The 27,600-nt window shown below is 47.2% G+C and overlaps 1 protein-coding gene and 1 long non-coding RNA gene across 3 annotated transcripts; both read right to left on the minus strand.

The window, feature by feature from the left end:
• Positions 1–4,026: 4,026 nt before the first annotated feature.
• Positions 4,027–8,930, minus strand: LOC148650116 (uncharacterized). The gene is made up of 2 exons (XR_015926032.1): positions 4,561–8,930; positions 4,027–4,528 (listed from the first exon to the last, which is right to left on the minus strand). It is a non-coding gene; the product is annotated as an uncharacterized LOC148650116 (long non-coding RNA).
• A 311-nt stretch (positions 8,931–9,241) lies between these two features.
• rab3db (RAB3D, member RAS oncogene family, b) lies at positions 9,242–26,458 on the minus strand. Of its 2 annotated transcripts, none has more exons than XM_088603610.1 (5): positions 26,372–26,458; positions 17,065–17,292; positions 12,926–13,044; positions 11,534–11,658; positions 9,242–10,400 (listed from the first exon to the last, which is right to left on the minus strand). In XM_088603610.1, the coding sequence occupies exons 2-5, from the start codon at positions 17,290–17,292 to the stop codon at positions 10,213–10,215; spliced, it is 660 nt and encodes a 219-aa protein (XP_088459736.1). In that variant the 5' UTR covers positions 26,372–26,458; the 3' UTR covers positions 9,242–10,212. The 2 variants fall into 2 exon arrangements, with proteins under 2 accessions (XP_088459736.1, XP_088459735.1); XM_088603609.1 differs by lacking the exon at positions 26,372–26,458 and adding an exon at positions 25,944–26,335.
• Between the last annotated feature and the right edge of the window lie 1,142 nt (positions 26,459–27,600).

Here is a 27,600-nt window from a genome sequence, read left to right on the forward strand (position 1 = left end):
TGTTGCATGTTCTCAGATAAGCCAGGCTGAGAAAATGTTTTCTTTTTTTTTCCCGCCTCGTGAGCGCTAAATCCTGCTCATGCGTCTTTTTAAATTTAAAACCTTGTATGTGTGTGTGGGGTAGTTTTAATGGGACCCCAGAGAAGATCAGGGAATGGCAAATACAGTCTAGAAGACCACCAAACGCACAACTAACTTTGTGGGTCATGGGTCACCCAGAAATGACTAGTTTCTAAACCATAAGGTCAGATCACTTTATTGGCCATATACAATTTCTCGTCTTTTCACATACCCCAGCTTGCTCTCCATGAGACACACAGACAGGGAGAGAAGCTTGGGGTCAGAGCACAGGGTCAGCCATTTATATGGCACCCCTGGAGCAGTTGGGGTTAGGGGCCTTGCTCAGGGGCCCAATGGAGTAGGATTCCTCTGCCGGTCAGGGGATACAAACCGGCAACCTTCCAGGCACAGATCCTTAGCCACAGAGCCACCGCACCACATTGTGATGTTTACTAAAACAAATGAGTTAATCACTTAGGTAGATGAGAGTGAATTTCAGATGAGAACACCCACAGCCTATAGCTCTGAAGGACCACAGCTGGCCTTCCCATCTTCACATGGATCGACACTCGCATGACTTAACTTGCCTTATGTGATAGCAGCCCTCCATGATTAGGTGTGGCCAACCCAATACTGCATCTAACACTTCAAAAGCAACCCCCCAAAAAAAACAAAAGCCAAGAAGCTGCACTACAGTAAAACACAACCCTCAGGGCGCAGTGTCCCATCAAACACCAGGCAACCAGGCTGATGATGTTGCTAGGTTACAAAACAGAACACCAGGAACTGCAGGGCCCTTGGTTATTGTTTACCAAGAAAAAAATGGCTCCTGTGGTTATCTGGTTATCTGAAACTACCCCCCTCAAACCCATACAAAAAAGCAGGGGACCGGAGGTGTGAAACTATAAATCTTTCAATGGTATGACTAGGTGGAGCAAATCTCTTAAATACACAGATCAGGGTTTTACAAAAGAGAGAAGCTACTTCCTGACCTGCTCTAATCACCCTCCAGCAGGACCCTAGGTCTGAGGAAGAAGGGATCTTTATTGTAGTTGTGGCTGAAGCAGGTGGCACACTGGTGAAGTGGATAGCACTGCCGCCTTGCAAAGCTGGGGACTCTGGGATCAATTCCTATCTGTGTGGAGTTTGTTGTTTGGAGAGGTTTCTTCTGGGTGCTCCAGTTTCCTCCCACAGTCACAAAAATATGCTGATAGGTTATGTGAATTCTGATGAAACTTCACCCCTGGTGTGTGTCTGTGTGTGTGTGCCCTGTGAAGGACTGGCATCCCATCCAGAGTGTACCCTGCCTTGCACCCGTTGCTTGCTGGGATAGGCTCTGGCTCCTGTGCAACCCTGAATAGGAAGAAGCTGTAAGAAAGTGGGCAGATCCTAGTTCAAGTTTATTGTCATTATACTCATATACATGTACTGTATATGGTATAACGAAATGCCATTTAGCTAGCTCTCAGACAATACATAGTACAAAAAAAACAACAATACAATTGTATAATAAAAGAAAGACAGAGACAATAGGCAGTGTGCAAAAAACAACAACAGGCAGTGTGCAAAAACAACAACAGGCAATGTGCAAAACAACTAAAAGGTAACAGGTAATGTGCAATAACATGCATCAACTGAATGAAATAAAGGATAGAAATTATGGGGAGTGAGCTTTTTGACATGTATGGTAGAGGTAGATTTCAATGTGTGAGTTTTTGGTAAGAAAGAAAGAAGGCACTGTGAGGTTCAAATCATCGTTGAGAGGTGAGAGTGAGAGAGGCTGGGAGTTTAGTAGTTTGATAGTGCAGGGGTAAAAACTGTCTCTGAGTCTGGTAGTCCGGCCCCGAATGCTCCGGGTACCGTTTTCCAGATGGTAGAGAGTCACAGTCTGTAGCAGGGGTGTGTGGGGTCTTTGATGATGCTTAGAGCTTTCCTCAAGCACCGTCTGTCATAAATGTCCTGTATAGATGGGAGGGCAACCCCAGTGACGGACTGGGCAGTTTTCACCACCCACTGTAGGGCTTTGCGGTCAGCAATACTGCAGTTGCCATACCTGCACTGTGATGCAACCTGTCAGTGTGCTTTCTGTAGTGCATCTGTAAAAGGTAGTGAGGATCTAGGGACATCTCTTAGCCTTTTTCAACCGTCTTAGGAACTACAGGCGCTGTTGCGTTTTCTTGATCAGACAGGTGGCGTTGAGAAACCATGTGAGGTCCTCGGTGATATGGACGCCAAGGAATTTAAAGTTACTGACCCTTTCCACTTCAGTCCCGTTGATGTGGATAGGGGCGTGTCCGTTTTGCAGTTTCCTGAAATCAACGATCAGTTCCTTGGTTTTGCTGACGTTGAGGGTGAGGTTGTTGTCTTCACACCACATTGTAAGGAGATTGACCTCCTCCCTCTAGGCCCTCTCATCATTGTCTGTGATCAGACCTACAACTGTGGTGTCATCGGCAAACTTGACAATGGGGTTGGTGTTGTGTTTGGCTTTACAGTCGTGGGAGTAGAGTAATGGACTAAGCACACACCCCTGGGGGACCCCAGTGTTCAGAGTTAGTGTGCCGGAGGTGTGGTTTCCAAGCCTGACAGCCTGAGGTCTGCCTGTCAGAAAGTCCCGAATCCAGTTGCAGAGGGTGGTGTTGAGACCCAGTGCACTGAGTTTCTTAACTAGTTTCCTGTAATGATAGTGTTAAAAGCTGAGCTGAAGTCAATGAATAGTAGTCTTGCATATGTATTCTTTTTATCCAGATGAGATAGGGCAGTGTGTGTGGCAATGGAGATTGCGTCATCTGTGGATCTGTTGGGCCGGTAGGCAAATTGGCACGGGTCCAGTGTGTTTGGAATGGTGTGCTTCATGACCAGCCTCTCGAAGCACTTCATGACGACAGGTGTTAGTGCCACCGGTCGGTAGTCATTAAGACATGTCACTGTGGTTTTCTTCTGTATTGGGATGATGGTGGTTGTCTTGAAGCAGGTGGGGACTATGGCTTGGGCCAGAGACATGTTGAAAATGTCTGTGAATACACCTGCCAGTTGATTGGCACAGGCTCTGAGGACACGACTGGTTATGCCGTCGGGTCCTGCACCCTTGCGTGTGTTCACTTTTTGCAGGGATCTCCTCACCTCATCTGCAGACAGTGAGAGCAGCTGGTCAGCTGCGGAGGGTGCAGCTCTGATGGCTGGTTCTGTGTTGCTGGCTTCAAACGGAGCATAGAAGGTGTTGAGCTCGTTAGGCAGGGAGGCATCATGGGCAGGTGCACAGATGTTCTTCCTCTTGAAGTCTGTGAGGGCCTGTATACCTTGCCACATGCGTCTTGGGCCATTAGTGGTGAAGTGTTCCTCTAATTCCTTTTTGAGCGTGTTTTGTGCATGTTTAATACCATTGTTTAGATTGATCCTGGCTGCCCTTAGCTCTGATTTATTGCCCGATTTGAATGCTGCATCCCTTGCTTTGATTAGGATGCTAATGGATGTAATTGAAGCACAACTTACTGGTCGATTTAAAAACATTTCATCAGCTCTTACCACAGGAGATTTGATGCCCATGTTTACTGAACTGCAACATTGTATCATGCACAGTAAGCAGCCGTGCAAAATTCTACGGAATAAAAGTCTATGTAATAACAAGAAAAGATTAAGAATATGAAGGAGACTCACCCATGTCCTCTCCTGCAGAAGGCCAGACTGTGACTGCTGAAACCAGGGGAGGTGAAGTCATACTCGCCCCAATGGGGGATGATCAGGCCTAGGGGTCCCCCACATAATTTGAGGTGTCCTGTCACCACGCTTTAACCAGGAAGACTTGAAGGAAGTCAAAATCTAATCCCATTCAGCTGCACTGCATTTGAAGCAGAATTGCACCTCTTTAATCTATACTGAACATGTAGCACCTTAAAAAGCAAGGCTCCATGCATTTTTTCCCCCCAACCAAATGTTAATAATAGAATAGACATAAACACACAGGCCTTTTCATGAATGCAATCTTTTATTTTTTAAACAAATCTTTCAATATATATTTATGTATATGAATAGACACTTTTTTTTCCCATCTCTTAAATGAACAGACATTCGTGACCTAAAACTAAAACAGACAAATGACAAGACACAAGGAACCCAGTGTTGTAGTGTTCTTTTTTTGGCATTCTCAAAAACAACAAAAACAAAATACAAAGGACTGGAGCACATCAGACTGAACCTGACTTGTAAACTGTTCTGAACCTGAAGCCTCCAGGATCACAAGCTCTCCTCCTCCCCTCTTTCACGGTGAGGAGCTAAAGAGACCAGTTAACTCCCCCTATGGTGGCGATGGAGGAGGTGGGGGGATTCAAAAATAAGTCAATCTCATTTTGTATGATTTTCAGATGGCGCAAACAAACCCTGAAACCTAAGTCTCTCTGATCTGTAAAACCACTGGACGTTTTTTTTCCTTTTTAAGAGTCTGGTGACTACATTTTACACTGCTAGCTTTCTTTCACTCCGTCGCTCCTTTGATTGCGTTACGCGTTACAACATCTGATTGCGATCGTGCTGCACTTCACCGCAAGAAATCATGTGGTCTTACTAAATCCTTGATAAACATGATGCATATCAGGCAATAGTCTGGTGTAGGAAGGTATGGAGGGGAATAAAAAAACAGCTGAAGGGCCTAATCTGTGATTGTTACTTTAGCCTTCAGTACGGTACAAGATATACAGTGTACATCAGGGCCAAACAGCCTGCCCCCCCCCCCAGAGAAAGTGGGCAAAGGCGCTGACAAGTGTTATTTATAGTGGAGCCAGTGTTAAAGAATACATTAGTCCCACCCAGTCATCATAATATGGCCACTTCACAAACAGACACCACTTAACAAGCATGGCCTTTCTCCCTTTACATGTATACCGACACTACCATGCCACTGATGGATTACCAAGGCTGGAGACGCAATACACACCCCATTGCATTGGGTTGACTCACATCGGCTTCAAACAACTTATAAACAGAACCCTGGAACCTTGAACCCCGGAGTCTCCTGTATAACAGATTTTTCTCAGAGGACAGAGCGTACAGTTCTGGCCGGCCAGGACAAGGACAGGGCCTATGTCTTATGCCGAGGCTGCCTCTATCAGAAATCCTCTTGTCGTAATAAACCATCCACTGGGCACCCGCAGCGCACAGCTCACGAGAGCTCAGAAGGCATGATCTAAAACCCAGGCTAGAGGAGGTGAGCTCTGACTAAACACCGTGGCCTCCTACGGCCGAGCACACCCACGATGAGACCGCTGTGAAGCTAGAGGCTCTTGCAGGCAGGAAGGGCTGCGGCTGCAGTCCACACCCCGGCCAGCAGGGGGAGCCTCTAGCAGCCAGAGCACCGCCGGATTCCGCCAGCTGCCTGCCAGTGCAACAGCAGGAGGTCAGGAGCCTAAGAAAACACGAGGCTGAAAGGCACCAAGAAGACGCAGCCTTTAAGCACCAGCCCGCCGATCTTCCATCATACTCCACCGAGGCAGCCAGAAGAGGACAGTTCTCCTGCTTACCGCCCCTAAACCTGCATCCACAACGTTCATCACTGCTTAAAGCTACTTCGCTCTCTTACAAGTCCACAGCCATCATGGCAGAAGGTACCACAAAACACTGAAATATACCCACTGTTAGGGACATAAATACTAGCACCCTGTTACCTTCAAACAAACGTATACACTAGATCATCTTATCTCCCTTTTGCTGGAGTGAAAACATGCCGAGTATTTCTGATGAATACTTGGGTTAATAACCAATATCTTACATACCTCACAAATTAGTGAACTCACCCTGCTTACAATACAGGATATCAACAGTAATGACTATTGATACTAACATCTGGATAACAGGATGGCCAAAGCCTCCGTTTCTTCATTGAATATTTCTGTTTGTTAAAGAGAATCTGGGGGAATACACCTCGGGATAGTGACGTTTAAAAAACTCGTGGAAACCAAGTACTTGCACAAAAAAATATTTAAATATTAAATCCTTAGTAGTACCAACTACTACTACAAACTGTTACAAAGAACCTCCAGGCACCCTGGACTAGGAAAGTGCTGACCGACTCCAGTACTGTAGTACTGCTTAACGGCCGCTGGGTGGCAATATCGCGCTGAGACAACTTCCGGATTAACAAACGCGGCCTCCCGGCTTTTTGCAAAATTCAGGTTTACTCTACGCACGGACTTAAAATATCGATGCACTTCTACAGACATTCGGACATGATCCGTGACATCTACAGTATCAATTAGGGCTATATAGAAATTTACCCCCGTGCCGTTTATTTAACACTTTCACAGCTTGTTGGTCAAGTTCATTAAAAATCTGGGCTTCTGGCCTGGTAGGCCTGTGGTCAAGTAACGAGACTGACTGCGGAATCGAGGTGCACACTGGACAGAGATGGTCTCTCAAAGACAATTGTGTGCCACTGAAAATAAAACCATCATGGTCTCATTCAAGGTGTACTGTTTTTTTTTTCCTTTTGAGTCACTGGAGCTAGATCATTATTCTATCTCTCCTTATCTTTGGAATACATATCTAACTTAATTTTATGTATCTAATAAATCAATGCATGCACAGTTTGTATAACACAATCATTTGACGTCCTAATCACACTTGAATATTCTCCATGAGTACAGAGAGACCTGTCTAGACTCACAAGTCTGCTTGTAAATGCTGTACAGCAAGAAAAACAATGGCATTTCTCTCTCCAAGGAAACCTTCCTAAACAAAATAATGTGTATTCGTTTACACAACAACACAGATTTAGGCCTTCAAGGGAGAAATGACTGGGGGGAGGGTTCAATGCTAAAGAATGAGATGCATAGGAACCTGAAACAAGAAAGTTGAGAGGTGACCTCAACCCCTCCTGCGATCCCAGCTGTGACCCTGTGCTGGAAATGTCGAACCCCATCAGACGCAGGCCAGACCCACACTTGCAGGCATGACAGCACAGCCCTGCCCAGACCCGGCAGCACAGATCTACAGTGCTCACACTCCGGTGTAAATTAAAACACGCCGCCCCCAGCTCCGACTGCCCCGCAGGCTCGGGAAAGAACAGGCGACAGGAGCGGCTGTGCACCAGAGGGATCGGCCAGCCCTGGGGCACGGACCCCAGTCAGGCCCCCGGCATCTCTGCTGGCACAGCTCCCGTCGGCAGGACAGTGAAGAGCCGTCCTGGGCCGCTGGACCTTCGGAGTCGATCCCTGCCTTCTTTCAATAACCGGGATTTAAAAAAAACCTGGGACAGACAAGTCCTTCCAGAGATTCTTTTTCAAAGGTCTTCATTCGCTGCCCTGATCCCAAATCACACGTCTCTGTTCTGAACTCAAACAAATGCAGCATTTTTACTAATACTGAGGTTCACAACTGCGCACCTAATCAGGTCCAATTGTGTATAACAAGGTCCCTGCCAGCCATGTGGCACCGGAGTGAAAAGGCTTTGAGTGGGCAAAGAGGAGAGGGGTGTTACCGCTGCTCTCAGGGGCAATCTTTTACACATAACTGACCTTCAACCCCCCCCAATCCCATGTGAGAACTTCCACATGAAGCACAGAACACAGACATCAGCTGTGGCACTGCCTGAGCACAGGAGTCCTGGCCATCACCCCAAGACACACCACCTCTGTGCTCCTCCTGATCACTTCTCTGGCTGCATGGCTATGAAGAGAAGCACCCCCACTCCCAGGCCCACAAACACTACGGTTTCTAAGCTGCAAAGTGCGAAGCAGCCTAAAACCAGGCACTAAGATGTTACAGTTAAGTGAAATTAAACAGCTACCGCCCCTCCCACCTCTAAAAATGATAACATTTTCTAGTCAGAACTTCAGCTCCCTACAGACCTAAAAGCAGGTGTGGTTTGTACCTGCTCCGTTTTGTGCTTGGTGCTGTGTCACACTGTCTGCCTTGAGGCTCCTTATGAAAATACAGCAGGGGGTTGAGCAAGTACACTGCAAACATGCAGCAGTAATCCCTCTGACTAACACAGCCAAGCGGGGCGTTACTCAGTGAAAACAGAATAATACCTCTTAGAAATAGCACAAGGCACAACAGGCTATGATTTTCTTTTAGAATGGGTTTTCCTGCTTTGCAGACAGAGCTCTCGTTTAATGAGCCAATCAGCAGCCTGAAATAGTGAGATGATGGTCAGCCACAGGCGAGTTTTAGTCACTGGCAACAGTTTAAGGCTAAAGCAAGCTTCGGAGTTCTCTCTTAGGTACAATAATTGCCAGCAACTGGGCAGTTTAACATGGAAGTGTGTGCATTGGTGTAAAGACTGTAAAGAGTAAAGACTCCCAGCACGTAGCAGCTTCAGGAAATACGTTCATGAACAAGCCGGAAAACAAGTTATTTCAGCACTGAGGCCAGGTGTTTGCATATGCAGGTTCAACCACTATAAGGTCACACTCATTACGCGTCTTGCACCTGGTGCGGGCATTTCCATAAAGCCTGAAGCTTCTGGGAAACCTGACGTGCTACACAACAGGGGGAGTCTTTAATTTCAGTACTGATGTAGATGCAGAATGGATTGAAAATATTTTTACTTTTTTTTTTTAAAGAAGGCAATTTGCCAGCAGGTTCTGGGGGTCAGTGATGGGGCAGTTCAGAGTTATGGAACAAGGTGCACCTAAAATGCCAAAAATACATCTATTCTAATATTTTCAGCCATCAAAACACTTTAAACCAAGTAAACCACTCCTCATGCCAATTGCTTTAAGGTGTCCAGTGGCCCCAGGACACATCAGGGACTAAAGGCATCCCTTGGCTATGCTTAAACCTGGATTGAGCGAAACAGTTCTAATTAACACATATGTAAATGAGGGTATCCTGAACAGTAAAAGAGGATTAGGAAGGGATGTAGAGGGGGGGTTATAGACGGCTAGGGCTAATGGGGAAATGCGTGTTGGGGGGTGAGACAAGGTGACCAAAGGAAAGGTGTGCATAGAGCACAGTAATACAAAGCAGGGAAGGGAGATGGAGAAGTCATAGCAACGTTTCCTTAAAACAGTAATACAGATGTGCACTCAGCAGAATACAGTGTTTTGGACTGGGGCAGAGGCACAGCAGAAGCTGCAGGAGGTGAAGGGGACTGCAGCACTTCGGCAGTACAAATGGCTCCACAGTTGTGCTGCAGTAACTGGTGCTGTTCAGTTTTCTTCTGCAGGAGCCAAAATAAAGCGCATAATTATTATTTTTTTTGCTGGAGCAGTATACTACAGGGGAGGAGGGCTGGCAAGGAGGGGCTAATTAAGGCTCTTCTAATAGCGTGATCATCTAAGGAGTGCTGTTTGAATAACTTATCATCTATGCACTCTGTTCTTAAAGGCCTTGCGCCAAAACTGTCCTGTGTGGTTCTGTTCCCCTGCTCTCTTTTCATACCCACCTCCCTCGAGAAGCCCTGCACTATCAAGTGTGATTTGCACACGGCTTCTATGAAAATGCACAAGGCACCAGTGGAGGGGCTCCATTCCGGAGCAGCGTGAGCGCTTACAGACGCCAGCCCGACTTGTCACGCGACGTCTCGGGTGCCGTTTCTACTCTGGGTGCCCCACAGTCAGGCCAACCAGGCAGGAGGAGAGACAGGGGCGCACCGAGGGGGGTGTTCCCTGCTGGCACTCTGGGTGAAGTGAAGTCATGGACTGCGATCTAGAAAGCTGTCTGCTGCTCAGCTCTGCCTTGACATCGGCCACAACCCCACTGGGGAACGTCAGGCTGGGGAACACTTTGGGGAAGGGGTCACATCACACTTGAAGAGCAGAGCAGGGGCGGGAGGCGTGTCCACATTTACAGAGGGAGAAGGTCAAGATTCCTGTAAGGGCAGGCATTAGCTCCAGACTGTCTCGTAAGCAAGCACTGGCTGATCAACCCAATAAAGCCAATCTGGTACTGTTCTTAATGCAGCATGATAAATGCCTCTCGGGGCAGATGTGGGCAAGGAAAGCTTCTCCAGATCACACCGAGGGGGACTGGGGAAAGGGGGTATGTGGTCTCGGAGCTTGGGGGACTTTTCAGTGGCTGAACCTGTTAACCTGATTGAGGACCAGCCAGTTGTCGCTCAGGAACAAGTTTGGGGGTGGGGGGGTTTCTGGTGAAGAGGGAGAAGGCGTGGGAGCGTGGATGTGATCAGGCGGTGAGGGGTCAAAGGGCACACGGGGCCTAGCAGGCGCAGCCCCCCTGGCTGGACGGCGGGCTCTCCTGCAGCGTGGTGGCCTTGTGGTTGCCCAGCATGTTGGGGTCGCTGTCCATGCTCTCGTTCATCTTCTCGCAGATGATGTCCACCAGCCGCTCGAAGACCTGCTTGACGTTGATGTTGTCCTTGGCACTGGCCTCGAAGAACTGGAAGCCTGTGGCGAGATGATCAAACCTTTTATTGTGCTCCAGAGCGAGCTCATCTACCACCCCACCTGATCTTAAGAGATCCCCTCCCTCTCTCATTAATAGGACTCATTCATCAGTTGTTGCTTAAAATGGAGATGTTCCCCAGCCTCTGCTCAGACTGAGAAAGGAATTACCAGGTGATAAAATCAGCTGAAACTGAGCAATTATCCTTACTGCACAAAAACCCTACTTTGTACAAATTAGAATCATGCAGAAGAAAACCAAGCACCTACAATGCACTGAAAAATTCACTTAACTCTAAAACTCTTATTCCAACCAAATGGGCTAGATGGCCTCAGGATAAGAATGTTTGTTTGTTGTTTTCTTTACTTTCACTTCTTTGAAACTCAAAGTGCGTTTTTTACTCTGATGCCACAGAGTTAATTTGTGCTGACTGCAGTTCCTGTTTGATTGTGAGGGGTGGGGTGGGGGTGGGGGGGGTCTCCAGGCTTTCATTGCACCTCTTAATGAGTAAATGGAATGCATGGACTTAATTGGAAGAAATGCTACTGCTCCCAGGTCTGTAAAATCTCATGATGAACCGATTCATAGAAACTTAACGCTAAAAAGGGCGAAACATGCCTAAACCTTCAGAAAAAAAATAACATAACCAAGTTGAATTTTCACCATATTTTTGAAAGGCATTATAAGTTTTAGTGTGGTATTATTATGCTTACGCAGCATATTTACCATTATTACCTTAATGCGTTTTGTAGTAAACTTTGGTAAATAGAGGGGTATGATCCAGCCAACAATTTACTGTGCTTTCGTTATGGTTTAACAGCTTTCGATACTAATATATTGTAGCGTAAAATGACTAAAGACTAGGAAGATGGCCTTAACCTGCCACCTTGTAAACAAATTGGTCTGTTCCTGTATGTCAGGATTCAGGATGGGGAGTATCTTGCTCTTTACATAAAGGGGCTGGTGGGTGTCTGAGAAAAACTGATTCTAGAGGATCCTTTTGGAAGCTGTAGGGCAAGATCTTTGGGTCAGTGAGCTGGCAGTGACCCATTGAGAAACAGAGGCGCAATGGTTCCGACCGAGAGGAGACGTTTCTGAAGTCCTCGGGCCTGGCGCCCTGCTGCCACCCGCTCACCTAGTTCGTCCGCCAGCCTGCGCCCCTCCTCCGTCGGGATGATCCGGTCGTCCTCCAGGTCGCACTTGTTGCCCACCAGGATGACCTGCGCGTTATCCCAGGAGTACGTCTTGATCTGCGTTGCCCTGTGGAGAGATTGGGGAGAGGGTGGGGGATATCAGTGGAATGTGTCCCCAGGAGCAAGCGCCTCCCCCACTGGGGGGCAGATCTGCACACTGCCCCCTCTGGGCCCACGGCTGCTGACACACCACCTCTTTTCTGCTCTTGCGAAAGGTTTGCTGCTCCCACTTACTAATTACAGAACACGCCCCTGCTGCTGTTTATTTGCTTCTCCCTGGTGGCCTTTCCTACTCCATCTAGGGCTCCCTAAAAACATACACTAGGAAGTATCTCTATCCAAGCCTGTTTTTGTAGAAAAGACGTGCAGCCAATGGATTTAGATTCCATGCTTTAATGATATTTTGACCACTCCACTTCACTCGAGTGAAGCACTAAATCGCTTCACCGGGCGAGAGAGCTGACTGAACACGGGCGATGAGTTGATTTTATCTGTTGAATGTCAAGCCGGGTGGAAATCAAGATAAGGAAAATGCTGGCGGTCTTCACGACACGAGTGCTTCAAAGGCTAAACGGAGTCGGCACACTGTCCTCCTCTAGGGAGTGCACTGCCATTGATCTCCAAGCTGTCAGTGATGAACCACAAGTCCAGGATCAATAGGGAGGTTTTAGAGTGACGGTCTGGCCAGGAGTGTCTAGCTGCTACGAAACTCCACTTACAGTGATTTGTGACAACCTGCCTGGAGAGTTCTACACTGATCAAGTTCTGGGTCCTCATCTGATGGCCCTTCTATAGGCTCAATACTGGGCGACAAAACTCCAGCAGGACACAGCCTCTTCACAATGGCCACAAAATAACAGTTTTCTTCCTAGATGAGAATGTGACAGTTTGTCAAGGTTCCCTTACAAGCCTCATTGAACATTTATGGACTCAACTAGGAGGATGAGTCATCTAGGGCTCAGAGACCAGTGAACAGGCAGACACATGTTTGCCCAGGCTGTACAAGAGGAAGGGAACAGGTTCCCAAGAGACAGCACCTGCAGCCTGTTGGAATGCCAGATGTGCAGCTTGTGATCTTCCAGCAAATGTGTCAAAGAGATCAATGTTAATCAGCCTAATAAATTTACATCACCTGTTCAACAAAATGCCACGTGGTTTCAAGAGAGATTTTTCCCCAAATTGCACAAATTTCTAGTCATGGGATCCATTTTTGACGCTCAGTGTTTACATGTTCCAACTTCCCTCTGTTACTAATCACTCTTCTCCTCTTCTGCTGACCTCTCCGCTGCTCTGTGGCTGTTCTGATAGTCTTCCTCCCTCCCTCAGTCACTCACCAGTCCTGCACGGCATTGAAGGAGTCCTGGTTGGTGATGTCGTACATGAGCAGGAAGCCCATGGCTCCCCGGTAGTAGGCTGTGGTGATGGTCCGGTACCTCTCTTGGCCAGCCGTGTCCTGGAAACGCACAGACACACCCACATGAACACGCCCACACGGACACGCTCCCCCAGAACTTATCGGGTCCAGCTCTTCAATCTGGGAAAAAAATTGTTTATGAAGGATAGCAAAACCTACGACTTAAATTAAGCGCCGAATTGGAATATGTCCAGCCAGCCCCCGTGTGATCTTAAATGATGTCCAGTTGTGCAGGACCTTAAGAAAAACACTTTATGTGCTTTTAAATGAGGTTAATTGCTTAATTGCCAACTGAGACTGGAACAAAAGCAGACTCCTGTGCTCGGGAAGGGTGTTTATTCTGATGCAAGAGGATCAGCAGTAGCCTGTGGAAACAGAGCGTTATCTGGGATACAAGGCACGGCTCTAGAGCTAGAGGAGTTAAATTGAATTTGTTTTTGTCGCTTGTGTTTGGTTTTCATTAGTCATCCCTAGACTGCCACGACACAAAAGGACAGAGAGGGAACGCATACGTGCGCATCTGTCTCCCTCCGCTCGCATCCATTATTTTAATTAAGGGCAATGACGTCCGAGTGCTTTCTTTATCAATGCGCCCTGGCGCTCATAAAAAAAACGCATTAAAAAGATCAAACAGCCAAAAGTGGCGATGGAAGCCCGTCGGCATGGTGATCCGCCCTGTCTCCTGGTAACCGGGTCCGAGGCCCTGCGTTTAAAAATATAGGGGCATGACATCATAAAAGGTTGCCCGGGCAACAGAAGTGTGTGTGCGGGGTCACTAAAGTTTTCCAGGGGAGGATGCGCGCGTGTGACGCTAGACCTGTCAATACCCGTTAGTTTTTAATAACATACAAAAAAAAGTCACGGACCAAAATATATTAATGGCAATGGAACACTGAAGCTTTCATCTTTCTTCTGTGTTGGAGGCAGCACAAGTTTCAAACAACACAATTGCAAGAATTCTGGGTAGGTTTGGAGTAGATCAGGCCATCGAGTGCACAAGACCCCCCCCCCCTCCCAGTAATGGCAACTGGATCCATACAGGAGTTCAGTCAGGAGGTAAGAGCACCGTCAGCGAGGGGAATGCAAACCTGCGAACACACTCATCAGACACCAGGGAGAAGACTTCTTTTCAAAGAGGAGGTCCTTCCAAGTACGTAGCTTTGAACAGAAAACTACTAGCTACCTCGCAGTTCCGCTTTTAAAGCCTTCGGCAGCGGTCGTCACCGTGTTTCAGTGGCTCAGGCCCTGGTACTCCCAGGGCCCCTCAGAGCAATGCCCACCGGGTAGAGACATGGCATTCTGAGGCCACCTGACACGCACGCTCCAACTCTCGGGCAGAGAGGCAGCCTTATTTCCCGTGCAACAGCCCCGCATCAACAACCCATCCCAGCAGCGGACGTCAGAGTGCGCGGAGCTGAAGAGCAGTACTGTAACTGCATCTGCTTCTCGCACAAACCTGAGCCAAAATTTAAAAAATCACTATCACTAATCAACACTATACATCATTCACACTATCACACAAACTTCCACACAGCTCCCACTTGCGTCCTCTGGATCATCATTCGCCGCTGCTTCTGGGGACACGCTCCAAGTCAAGGCCTTTGAGGACTTGGAATAAATCAAAATAGTTAATCAAAGCTGAACTGGGCCAGCGGTTAGTACAGTGCTGTTCAAAGGCTTGGAGAGAGAAGAGAAAAGTCAGAAGGGAGAGCGCTGATGTGCTCTTCTGTGCTCCAGTCACTTCAGTCACCCATCTACTGGTAACCAGCCCCTGCTGCAGATGTGGACGAGGACACGTGTTGCAAGAGAAAAAGACAGCCTGTCTACTCGTACAAATTTGCTCCCCAGCTCGTCACACCGCTGGGAAATTGTGCAGGTTAATAATAATAATAATAATTGCTGACACTTATATAGCGCTTTTCTGGACACTCCACTCAAAGCGCTTTACAGGTAATGGGGACTCCCCTCCACCACCACCAATGTGCAGCATCCACCTGGATGATGCGACGGCAGCCATAGTGCACCAGAACACTCACCAAACACCAGCTATCAGTGGGGAGGAGAGCAGAGTGATGAAGCCAATTCAGAGATGGGGATTATTAGGACAATGGGAAATTTGGCCAGGACACCGGGGTTACACCCCTACTCTTTTCGAGAAACGCCCTGGGATTTTTAATGACCACAGAGAGTCAGGACCTCGGATTTACGTCTCATCCAAAGGACGATGCCTGTTTTACAGTATAGTGTCCCTGTCACTATACTGGGGCATTAGTGAGCGCCCCCTGCTGGCCCCACTAACACCTCTTCCAGCAGCAGCCTTAGTTTTTCCCAGGAGTCTCCCATCCAGGTACTGACCAGGCTCACACCTGCTGAGCTTCAGTGGGCTGTCAGCTGTGAGCTGTGAGTGATATGGCTGCTGGCTAAAGGTTAAAGCGTCTCTAGCCTCCACTCGGGGTCCTTCTTTCTGTACGGACAGCGCAATTCCTGGGGGAAAAAGCAGCGCTGGCAAACAGGAGGAAGTAGGGGAGGGAGAAATGGGCGGGGCTCTCTCGTGGGAATCCGCCCCGCCCCGCCCCCCTTGCTCACGACTCCACCGAGCGACCGAGGCCTGCCCGCGCACTCGCCGCCGGAGATTCAACATCAGAGGGCGGGGAGCAACCAGCTGGACAGCCCTGCCCTGTGCGGTTGATCATTAACTCCTGTGTCAACTGGGTGACTTTGCTAAGGGAGTCCCCCCAGCTAGAGGGCAGGATCTTTTCCCACACCAGCTTATTACACCTGGCGCAGAGCTCCAAAGGCAAGCACAATCAATCACATTCCTACTGGGACAAAACCAAATCACTTAGATCCTGTGCAGCGAGTTCAGTTCAGCCACCTAGAATTGAATAATATTAACCAGTATTCGTTCAATAATCACACCCATATAATAACATTTCATCTTTAGAGCTTCTGTGTGCGTGATAATACCGAGGTGTTATGCTGTACCCTCTGATGAAGCCATGGATGATTTTCACCAGGAAATACAGAAATTCTACTGAAAAACTAAACTGATCTTTCAGTAGTTGAAACATGGCGAGGTTAAACATCAGGGGTTTCAAATCCCAGCTGTAGTCAAGTTAGTATCTGAAGGCTCTCAAACCTACTATTATTTCACTGAGTCTTTAATGAACTGTTATTATTGTTATTAAATAACTGTTATACTGTTATTTAAAGCTACAACTAGTGGTTTCAGATCCTAAAGTACTACGGTTCGGGTTAAATGTTTTATTTAGTCCAAAATCTGCAACTTTATATTAACGGAAATGACAAATATCTAAAACAGTTTTGAATGGGTATAACTAAGTAGAGAAGAGCTTAGAAGGACAAAAACAAGGAATCCTGATGAAGCACTTGTACAAGCTTTCTCTAGAAGCCCAATGAACAGACATTTCCTGCACACCACAACACCCTCCCTGATGTGACATGCAGGTTGTCCCAAAGCACTGTAAAAGCCTAGATGCTCATTTTCTGTGGTTGTGCCACACACTGCTACATTTCCAAATGGCAAATGACTAACAAGTCTCTCTTTTCCAAAACTAAAATTGGCAATGCTTTTAAGAATCTGTTCTCACCAATCATGTCCTGCACACATACTCTGCTGAAACACCCACATGCAGAGTTGCTTCAGCATCAGATAAGCTCCATGGTGCCCAACAAGTGAGGTAGTGACAACTGGAGGAATGGCGAGTCCCTCACTGACATCACCGCACACCTGCAGGGCCTGGCTCGGCACAGGAGACACTGTGTGCTAGCACGCCAAGCGAATGCCCTGTTGTTCTACAAACTCCCCCCACCATCCTTTTTAAAGCTCCTCCAGCAGGACTGAAGCAGCTTTAATTTAAGAATCCGCCATTTCCACCTTAAACAAAGAAGTGCCCTCTCAACCTCTGGTCAGGCCGTAAGCTCAACTACCAGGAATCCAAGTTACTGTATTTTTTATGTCAGGAGTACAAACAGTATACTGAACACGAGAACGGTCCCAACTGCCAGCCCCCTCCCACCCAGGGACCCCACACTCACCCAGATCTGCAGCTTAACCCTCTTGTCGTTGCGGTAGACAGTCTTGACCTTGAAGTCGATACCCACGGTGCTGACGAAGGCAGAGGTGAAGGAGTCGTCGGCGTAGCGGAAAAGGAAGGAGGTCTTGCCCACGCTGCTGTTCCCGATGATGAGCAGCTTGAACATGTAGTCGAAGTTCTGGTCGGCCGCGTCCTTCTGTGACTGCCGGGAGTCGTTCGCTGACGCCATCTGGTGGTGGGAGGACAGATCAAAGAGAGAGAAAGGCGAGAGGGGCAGAGGACAGAAGGAGGAGAAGAAAACAGAAGGATACAAGAGTCAGGGGAGAGAAAGCCATCCAACCGGTCATAGCACAGTCAGCCAAGAAACCCATCAAAGCCATTAAATGTTTCCCCACACAAACATGCGGTTTGCTGTGGGCACCTGCCACTCTTTGTGTAAACGGGATCCTCCAGCTCTGCCCTAACCCCAGCTCCAGCCTTGGCCTCAAGTGTCGAATTTATTAAAAAGGTCTGGTTCATGTCCAGCCAGCCCTTGCAGAATGGTTACACCTCTGGTTCCTAAAGCCTTTATGCAACTCTGCGAGACGAGGTAGGAGCTGGCTCAGACGTCTCTTGAAGTTGGACCTCAATGGAGCTTTTAACCCAAAGAACAGACAACATGGATCCATCTTTAAAAAGGAGAGATTTTGAGTGGAAGTTATTGGAAGGTTCTAGTTAGAAAGGGACGCGGCAGGTTTTTGATGGCCATTATTGGCATTTTAAAACAGTATCCTGATCCGGGGAGGGTGGGGGTGGCTACCTTTAACTCCTCTTTTGTTGTATCAACACTCCCCACCAGCCCCCACTAACACCACCCATGGCTACTTTTCTGTGCTTTGGGAGACGGTGCATCAACCAAAAAGAAGGGAAAAAAAGGGCTGTTTAATGGTCCCCCCCCCCCTCCAGGCTCTGGGGCCTTGCAGACGCATCAAAACGGCTCCTCGCTCTCTCAGACGAGCTGCCGAAGCCCGTCGTCGTGGAAACCAGCCCAGCAGCTTCTCCCTGTCCATTAGCGAGACAGCCGACTGAAACTGCTGAGTGTGTGTTCTGCTGGGCTGACTTTTTTCTTTTTTTTAAAAAAAAAAGACTGCTGCAGTCATCTTCCCAAATTGATTTCCCACCATCCCTTAACACCACGGCCAAAGTACAGAGCTATTTTTCCTGCAGGGGAGCTGGGGGGGGGGATTGCTTTGAAAGGTTCTCTGCCCTTATATAGATGGGAACATCAGTGCCTGCAGTAGTTACTGCTGTCCATGTTGAGAGCACTCAGTCACAGCATCCTAGACTCCTTCATTCTTTATTCCAGCTTTGTGTTTTAGAGACAGATGCAACAGATCGCCAACAATGGGCTGTCATTAACAACATAAAAAACTTTGCAGACTCATTTTCATAGGCCCTCCTGAGGATCCCAAAAAGCACAGCACTAACCTACCACCCCGCCATTTTTCGTGTAAAGTCCATTCGAACTCAGTGGCTCACAGCTGAAACACGCCAAGATGGAAAGAATGAAGGTTAGGCGCTGATCCGATTAAATAAACTGACTCACTGGTGCATCGCTGAGTCAGAAGAACACAAAGGCAACTCTGTGATGAAACGTGGGCCATTCTGCCTATCTGAGTTTGCCCTTCTCCCAGGTAAACAGCAGAGCTGGGGCGGCAGCTCCAATCTCGGAGAAACGGACGAAAAGGAACACGCAGCCTGCTCAGATCTTATTCACTTCTGTGCGGTGATCAGGAAGGGAAGAGGTGATCAGACCCATGGGGCCAGGCTGATGTGTCCATCTGTGGGTCTCGGGATCACGTCAGCGGTCAGGCAGAGGCAAGAGGCCCTAAGAAATGCCACATGGGAGGTGACCCCAACCCCATGCTGGACAAGGGTGCTTGTCCACCCCCCTTTTAATAATAATAATAATAATAATAATAATAATAATAATAATAATAATAATTCCTTACACTTTCTGGACACTCCACTCAAAGCACTTAATAGGTAATGGGGACTCCCCTCCACCACCACCAATGTGCAGCCCTGCTGGATGATGCAATACCAGCGATAGTGCGCCAGTACACTCACCACACACTAGCTATCGGTGGGGAGGAGAGCAGAGTAATGAAGCCAATTCATAGATGGGGATTATTAGGAGGCTTTTAGCCAGGGACGCGCTCCCCAGCCCATGCCGAAACTGGGGGAGGGAGGCATAAATACATCAGAAACAATGAAACTGGAAAAAAATACAAGCTACCGACTTCACTTGATTACAATTGATTTTAGGCAAAGGGCAAGCGGCCCACTCCTGCAGAAAGAGGAGTAATGAAACTGCAGCTGTGGATGACTCCAGTCTGATCTGCTCTCTCTCACTGTGCTAAGGGTCCATCCATCACTTCCGTTGTTGTGTTTTTCAGCTTCTCTGGCCCAGCGCCTCGTAAATTGGAACGAGACAGTCGTGAGGATGGATTGTACGGCGGGTGACAGCGCACGACTGTCTGTTTGGGTTTCCTCGGACCCAGCTCCGGCAGAAACGAGTCGTGGCGGAACCGGGGCGGCCCAGAGCTGACCATTTTAAATGGGCATCCCTGCATGCTAGTCGACGGCCCGGGACTTGGGCTGGCCCTGTGTTGCTTTAATTTCTCCCAACACGTCTTTCATTGATGAGCTCAACTCTTGCATTGCGCCAAAGAGGGGCGTCCCAAGAAACGGACTTGGAAAAAGACAAGTAGAGGTTTTAGACTCCCGGTGCGTGGCAGCCAGATCTGTTTCATGTTTTATAAGCTGCAGAGATCTCGCAAAAAAGCCCAATCATGTTGCACTGCCTTGTTTTGACGTGGAAACCATTTCAGCTCCACATGTATTTGTCTGCACACTTACTCAAAGTAGGAAGCAGCTAGTGAGGGCTTGTGACCCAGAACCTGCTCTGAGCAAAACCAGGCGTGGCTTAGGACTCAGGGCTCAGGTCTGCATTCCTTCCTCCCCAGCAGTTACTCAGCAGAACATTGCAGAAGCACAGGGAACCACAACCAGCACGACTGTTAACGAGCACCATTTCACAATTAACAAGGAGACACTTCACTCCCATCTGCAAGGAACCTAACAAATAACAGTGTGTGTGTGTGTGTGTGTGTGTGTGTGTGTGTGTGTGTGTGTGTGTGTGTGAGACAAAACATCTGTATCTGCTAAGTCAGTACAGGTGTGCAGCCTAATGATGCTTTTATTTAATCAGAAACAGCCCTGTGTACAGTATGTGTCAGACCAAATCTAATAAGACTGTGTGAAGAAGCTTTCCTCTCTCTCCAGGTCAGTCTTTTCGACTGGGGAACAATCAACTGTTCCAGCAGGGGGGGCAGATCCCCTCCCTCACCCCCCAAGCGTTCTCACATAGCTATCAAATGCAAAAGGACAAAAAATATTGGGCTTTATCCCAAATAAAAGTGTAGGACTCAAATCCAAATCAAAGAGCAATTTCAGTCGGTGTTGCTGAGATTTGCTGCTGTGGAATCAATTAAAAATGGTTAATTTTGTTAAGAATAAAAACCACCTGATGCATTTAAGAGAGGGCGGTGGTGCAGGAGTTAGTTACCACCTGACAGCACTGGGGCCCTGGTTCAGTTCTTGACCTTGCTTGCTGTCTGCGTGGAGTTTGCATGTTCTCCCCATGCTTGTGTGGGTTTCCTCTGTGTGCACCAGTTTCCTCCCACAGTCCAAAGACATGCTGGCAAGTTCAGTGGTTTTTGGGAAAACTGGCCCTGGTGTGAGTGAGTCTGTGTGTCTGGTCGCCCTACAATGGACTGGCATCCTATCATGGGCATATCCTGCCTTGTGCCCATGATGCTTGCCAGGATAGGCTCCAGCCCTCCCACAGCCCTGGACTGGATAAAGAGCTTAGAAAATGGGTGGATGGATGATGCATTTGAGCTGGAAGAGTTTCAAGTACACCCCTCCCCCTTCTTCTCCAGTTCTCCTCCTGCTAAACAGAGGCTGTCATCGGTATTTAATTGTTCATAAAACATGGGGAGAGATCGTTCCATGCTGAGCCACAAATGCATTTTTAAAACCATAGATCTGATGTTGCTGCAAGACAATGCATTTCACTCTGCAAAGCTTCTTCTGCACTGACAAGTTTAAAAGGCTGCCGGACAGCAGCGTTTTGCTTTTTAGAACCAGCATGCATCAGGATCTCCCTCTTGGAGTATCTTATTACAAGCATAATCGGTGATGGAGCTGTCCGATTATGTACATTACTGCCTCAAGACCTCCTGGGAAAAACTAAGGCTGCTGCTGGAAGAGGTGTTAGTGGGGCCAGCAGGGGGCGCTCACCCTGCGGTCTATGTGGGTCCTAATGCCCCAGTATAGTGATGGGGACAACCGTCCTTCGTTTGAGACACAAAATTGAGGTCCTTCTTGAAAAGAATAGGGGTGTAACCCCGGCGTTCTGGCCAAATTTACCCCTGGCCTTTACCAATCATGGCCTCCTAATATCCATCTATGAACAGGCTGCATCACTCTGTTCTCCTCCCCACTGATAGCTGGTGTGTGGGGAGCGTTCTGGTGCACTGTGGCTGCCGACGCATCATCCAGGTGGGGCTGCACACTGGTGGTGGTGGAGGGGAGTCCCCATTACCTGTAAAGTGCTTTGAGTGGAGTGTCCAGAAAAGCGATATAGAAGTGTAAGGAGTATTATTATTATCAAGACAACTTCAGCATTACACCCTGATAACCCCCCCACCACCACTAAAAATGAAAGTAGTTCACCCTGACTGCAACACCATGAGTTAATATCAATATACACGTTTTAACTCACAAGGGGACCCACTTCATTTTCCACCAAGCTGGGGCCCCTGCCTGGGTGACACACAGCAGTTCGGGCAGGAGAAGTGAGAAACCGCTCTGCAGACTGAAGCAAGGGGGATATTTTGGGAGGCTCAGCTGTGCAAGCCCGAAGTGGAAATTTAACCAGGACACTTGGGAGAACTGTTGAGTTCCAAGGGCTCGCAGACAGTTTGTGACGATAGAAGCTGTAACTGTCCATTCTCTAATCTTGTTCAACCTACCAGGCCCACAAAAACAGCGCCGGCCTAAGAAGCACCAGCATGACTGGCCTAAAGGAAAGATTTGTCCTGCTACGCCACAATCTGAACCTGACTGTCGATCAACCTCTGTAGGACGTCATTACTCATAGGGGTGACAAGACGCTATATGCTGTTAATTGATCCAGGTTGATGAGACAACACGCAATACCAAGACTCCTCGCTGTTACCTTAGACAGTGCAGAAGGCTAACAGACCTGTTTCATTTCATGGTGTACAGAAACCTCAGCTGACCATGTACCATGCTGAGTTTCAATGTTTGATTTAAAGGTGGTGCTCTTGTACTGGGAGGAGAATCTGTTTACCCAACGAGTGAGAAAGGCATTTTTTCTGATGTTCCAAGACAGGCTTGGGAACCGTATTACAAATGGCCACGAGAAAACCACAAAACCATCCAGCTTTCCAACAGGACTGCTGCGCTGTAGCATAAATGGCACGTTTCTCCACCAGGGAGCTCACAGAGTTCACCCAGGACATGCTCTCACATGGGATGTGTTAGGGTGTGCCACATTTTGTGCCAGGTGTTGGACCACAGTTGTAGATTCTCCGAAACCTACAAAGGATCCAGGCCTTAAGAGGATACGGAAGTGCAGGATTACAGACTGGCAGATCGCGAGCTCCTTTTGCTGGAGATCGAGCCAAAAAGGTAAAAAACGAAACAAGCTACCAGACTCATTTGCCAATTGTCAGCATACAATCACTTGCTCACTTTATCAAGATTAAACAGAAAACAGATGCCATCCTACTGACAGGCCATGTGACAGCTGGCAATAAAACAATGTCAACAGGAGCTACACTTTGGCTTTACCTAGAAGCTGCCCCCATTATCTGCTTTTCATTAAACTTGTTAGCATTTTGAGGGACCATTTCCACAGTATTTCATCACCATAGAAGCCACTGTGGCAAAAACCCAGAATTCCTCACAAACATCAGATAAACAGCCTAAGCATATAACAGAAACAACCAAGTGCTGCTGCATGGTTTAACCATGAAAAGTTTCTTAAAAGAGCCAAAGAATCTCTGTGTACCACACGGAGATCTCTCATCCGTGTACAATTATTATATATGGGTATTTTTAATAAAAGCACAGATCTATTTTCGCACATCATAAGATCTTTCTTCTGACAGCAAAAACCAACAGTTTTAAAACCATATCATAGGCTTGAGAGTCTGCAGAGTTAAAGGTAAGGTTTGCTATGCAGGTTAATTTTACAAGTTGCTTCCCAAGGGATACTTAACAGGCTGTAAAGGGCAGTACAAACTGATTTCCAAAGGGTTTAATGCCAACTTGACTATAGTCAGAATATTATTGGGAGACGCACCAAAATGCAAATCAGCCGCATTTAGATTAAAGCATAATGAGCAACTAGCATCGGCCGAGGCAATTTAAAACAAAAATAACAGTGTCATCTACTCCTGAACGTCAAATGTGTGGAAGAACTTCAGCTCTGTTAGGTGCCGCTGGGAATTCGTGGACGTCAAAGATAAATTGCTGGGCTTCAAAAAAATATCCAAAAGCTGCTTAACATTTTGGGTTTTAACACGACATCACCAAAATATATCGCTGAAAACCGGTTTCAGGTCTCTTGAGTTTAAATATTCTTATTGGACAATATTATATCTGGTTCTTCCGAACGGGGTTAAAAAAAGAGTAGAGTTGGTGTTAGGAGGGAAAAAAACTACCAAGAGTATCAGTATAATTAATCTCTCCCACACGGTAACGGATTTCTGTAAGAGTTTGTGGCGCTTATCACCTCAAAACAAAAGAGTTTCAGGGTGGGAAAAAACAGCAGAGATTTGCGAAAAATGACTGCTCTGGCGAAGAAGGCCGGATCTAGACCGCAGTTTCATCATACTACGGGAAATTTGGGCAACACAAAAGGACGGTGCAATCATTCATCCTGTATGTAGAGTACTGACGGTGCAGGCGTCGTGTCTTTTCCCCTCGCCCACAGCTAAAATTAAATTACACACCTGTTATTTTTTTTAAATAACCGCCCACAGGCACAACAGGCTGGGTGTGTTTGTCTCCTTGTAGAGAGCGGACTGAATTTGTTTTAATGCAGGGCGATGGATCATCAGAGCAGACTTACCGCCAGCTCTCCAAAGAAGACAGCTGTACCTACGCCCAACCAGGCCAGAAATTACCCGGTCTACCATCCGTTTCACCTTAACTTTGCACTGACAGAACCAACTCTTTTCTTATTATATATTCTAACTACACTCATACGTCGCTATATTCACAACTACGCCCTTATCATCTTATATTTCTTTTTCAACAAAACAATCTTAAACGATAGTAATGTAATTTGGGCGTCGTCATCTAAATGGCTATACAGCTATAATCCTATGACCCAAGGGCACAGGTACGATACGAGGATGAAGAGGAATATATTCGTTCTGTTTCCTCGAACTGAATTTCGGCCAAGCTGTAGTTTAAGGAAAGAAGGGGGGGGGGAGACTGTACTTAGTCAACACTCCAACAACATTTTATAGGACCGACACCCGATTGCATCCAGGTAGGACGCGTTCTCATCAGATCTAGCGAGGCACGTCTGCCTTGCTACACAGCAGCCCAGCACGTCAAAAAACACATTCATTTTCTCCTGCGCCAGCTTCTGGGCTGCACAATTCCTCCTGTGTCCCATCCTGTAACATCTCGCATATCTCAGAGCGTTCAGAATACTGGTAAGAAATTAACAAATGTCATCATCACACGCACACTGCAGTGCTTGGCGTCTCCAAGGTTACCATATGAGCTCCACCACTGACTCCCTGGAAATACAAACAATTGACGACACCGCTTTGAAAAAAAAGTTGTCCCCCCCCTACTAATCCGTTTTCCATTCTTTGTCGATATTCAAGTTACTGGACAAATGTATACAACATACATCATCCGGCATAAACGCTATTGTATGTATATATATTTGAAAGCTGTCAAATAATTACTTTTAGGGTTTTTCGAACACGTTTCCCTGTATCCACTGGGTAGAAAATGTGATATGAAAAACATTGCTAGTTTCCTGTACCACCTAATTTCAAGACGCATAGCGATTAGATTTAACCCTCGACAGTCTATTTCAACCTCTTATTGTAAAACTTTTTTTTTATTGCGAGAACTCCGTAATTTATTCATGTCTATGTGCACGGTGGCGACATCAACTGTGTTTACATTGAAATAACTACAACGAACTAATCCAAAACGCAAAGGCGAGACATATAACTGAAAGAAGTTTGCACATATATGCCTATTATGAACGTCTCGAGCCAATATAACATACTTGCTAAGAACCGCAAGAAGTTGTTTTTACAGAGCATTTCCTAACACGTCACTTTTAGATTAGCAATCAGGAAAACAATGGCAATTTTTCAGATTCCCGGGTTGTAATGACCTTTTAATCCGTTTGCGCGGATAAAACTGTTAATGCCTGGTGCGATTTTAATAGGAGATCGACGACCTGGGCGCAAAGTTGTGATTTTTCCACCTTAACCCACTCACAATACGTGGAACTTGCCCATCAGCCTAGAGCGTCCAGATGTTACAGAGTAGCACTCCGGACAGGATGGGAATAAAGCAGGAAATATAAACGGAGTGCAAATCGCAGGAAAGGGTTTTTTTACACGACAGGAAAGCCCCCAAACTTCACAGTGAATCCCAGTCGCACCCTTTCCATATACAATCATCACTATAATCCAGAGGAAACCCAAACGCAGTACGACTTCTACGCCCAGCTGGAACGAAGATAACATCGTAAGCTCCTACCTTGTTTTCGCCTGTTAACGCTCTCAAGACCTCCTGCTTCGCTGCACTGTGTGTTGTCTTTTTCTTACGGATTTTTAACCGACTTGAGTTACTTTCGGGGAGAGAGCTGTTTCTCTCCCTCCCAACCGGCCAGCACGGTGTTTTCGGTCTCCTGTTCCGCCGCCCTCTCGCCACCCGGATCCGGGAGCTCCCTTAGCAGCCGCGACGGTTCAAGGAAACCAGCGGAAAAGCCGTGCAGCGCCTGGAGGTCCGGATTGTGAAAGACACACCTTCTGCGGCTGCTTTTCTTTTTTGACTTGGCCTGCTTCCCTTTCACAGACCTCAACAATCAACAGCACGCCTCATTCGCCGAGGATGGCTGGTGCGCACCCCTGCCAAACACACACGGTTACCGAAAGCGGGTGTGTGCGCGGCGGGGAGCAACTCACCTCAGGACGTTATTTTACTCGCCGGTTTTAAAGGGCGTTAACTGTGAACAATATTTCATGTCCTTTTAATTTTTTTTTCACTGCCCAACCACTTTCTGAGCTTTCCCCGTGAGGTCACTTATAACAGGACGAGCCGGGAAACGCAGCTGTTTTGCAAGTCAATGGTTAACCCCGCAGGCAACGGGAACAGAAGAGAATGTTTTTTATATAAAAAATTAAATTGTGAGGTAAATGGCATCAAAATCAACAGACACACACAATATGACATACACGAACCCAGACTGTGCCTAAGCGGGTTTCAGCACTAACAGGGCCGTGGTGAAGTGAGCTTTTCTCAGATCAAGGGAAAAAATTATATTTTATACCTTGTCAGAGCAACTCGCCTTTAAAACAAACCTGCAATGCAGGCCTTCTGCCTAAATTTGCACAGAACAACACCCCAGTATCTGATGAAACAACAAGTGGTGGTTACTATAATAGTACAAATATTAAATAATACCCAGTTGTGCCCCCCTCCATATGTATTGACTCCATTAAATATCCATAATTCTACTTTTTGCCTGAAAAACCTGTAGTAGGCTAGGGTTACCTAATCAGTTATGCTTAGCCTTTGAGCTGGACCATTGTATGGGAATATCTGTAAACCAGCTTTAACTATCTACTAGACTTACTGCACCTGTTTGCCCCCCCAGCTGGCCCAGTGATCCTGCAGGCTACAGTAAGCAAACTGCTTCTAATGGGCTCCTCTATGTTCTATGTCAGAATTTCACCGACCAAACCCATCAGTACCACAGTGCAGGGGGCTCCATCTTGTGTCAGCAGGCTCGGCAGCGCCTATGTATATTTTAGAATCTCTTGTCTTGAAGGAAACAAAGATGTGTTTGCACAGAAGAAAGAGCCTTGTCACATTAAAATCATTATTAATCATCTTTGCTCACACAGACTCCCCCCTACAAAGCATAAAGAGACAGCTGGACTGTATCTGGTAGCACAGTCTGCTGCTGCACATCCAGGCCCTAATCCAGAACAATACAGTATTTATACATAGCTGTGGAATATGATAGTTAACGGATTCCCAGTCTGTAATGCATTCACACCCTGTTCAAATAGCTTTCAGACAGAACATAATCAAGACTGATTCATTCAGCTCAAGCACCCCAGAGCCTGATCTTCTCAGCCTTCAAAGACGACAGCCCTGAAGCGTCTGGTAATATCCAGGTGAAACTGTG

The sequence above is a fragment of the Lepisosteus platostomus genome, chromosome 13 (genome assembly GCF_059453375.1).
Source record: "Lepisosteus platostomus isolate fLepPlt1 chromosome 13, fLepPlt1.hap1, whole genome shotgun sequence".
Classification (NCBI taxonomy): domain Eukaryota; kingdom Metazoa; phylum Chordata; class Actinopteri; order Semionotiformes; family Lepisosteidae; genus Lepisosteus; species Lepisosteus platostomus.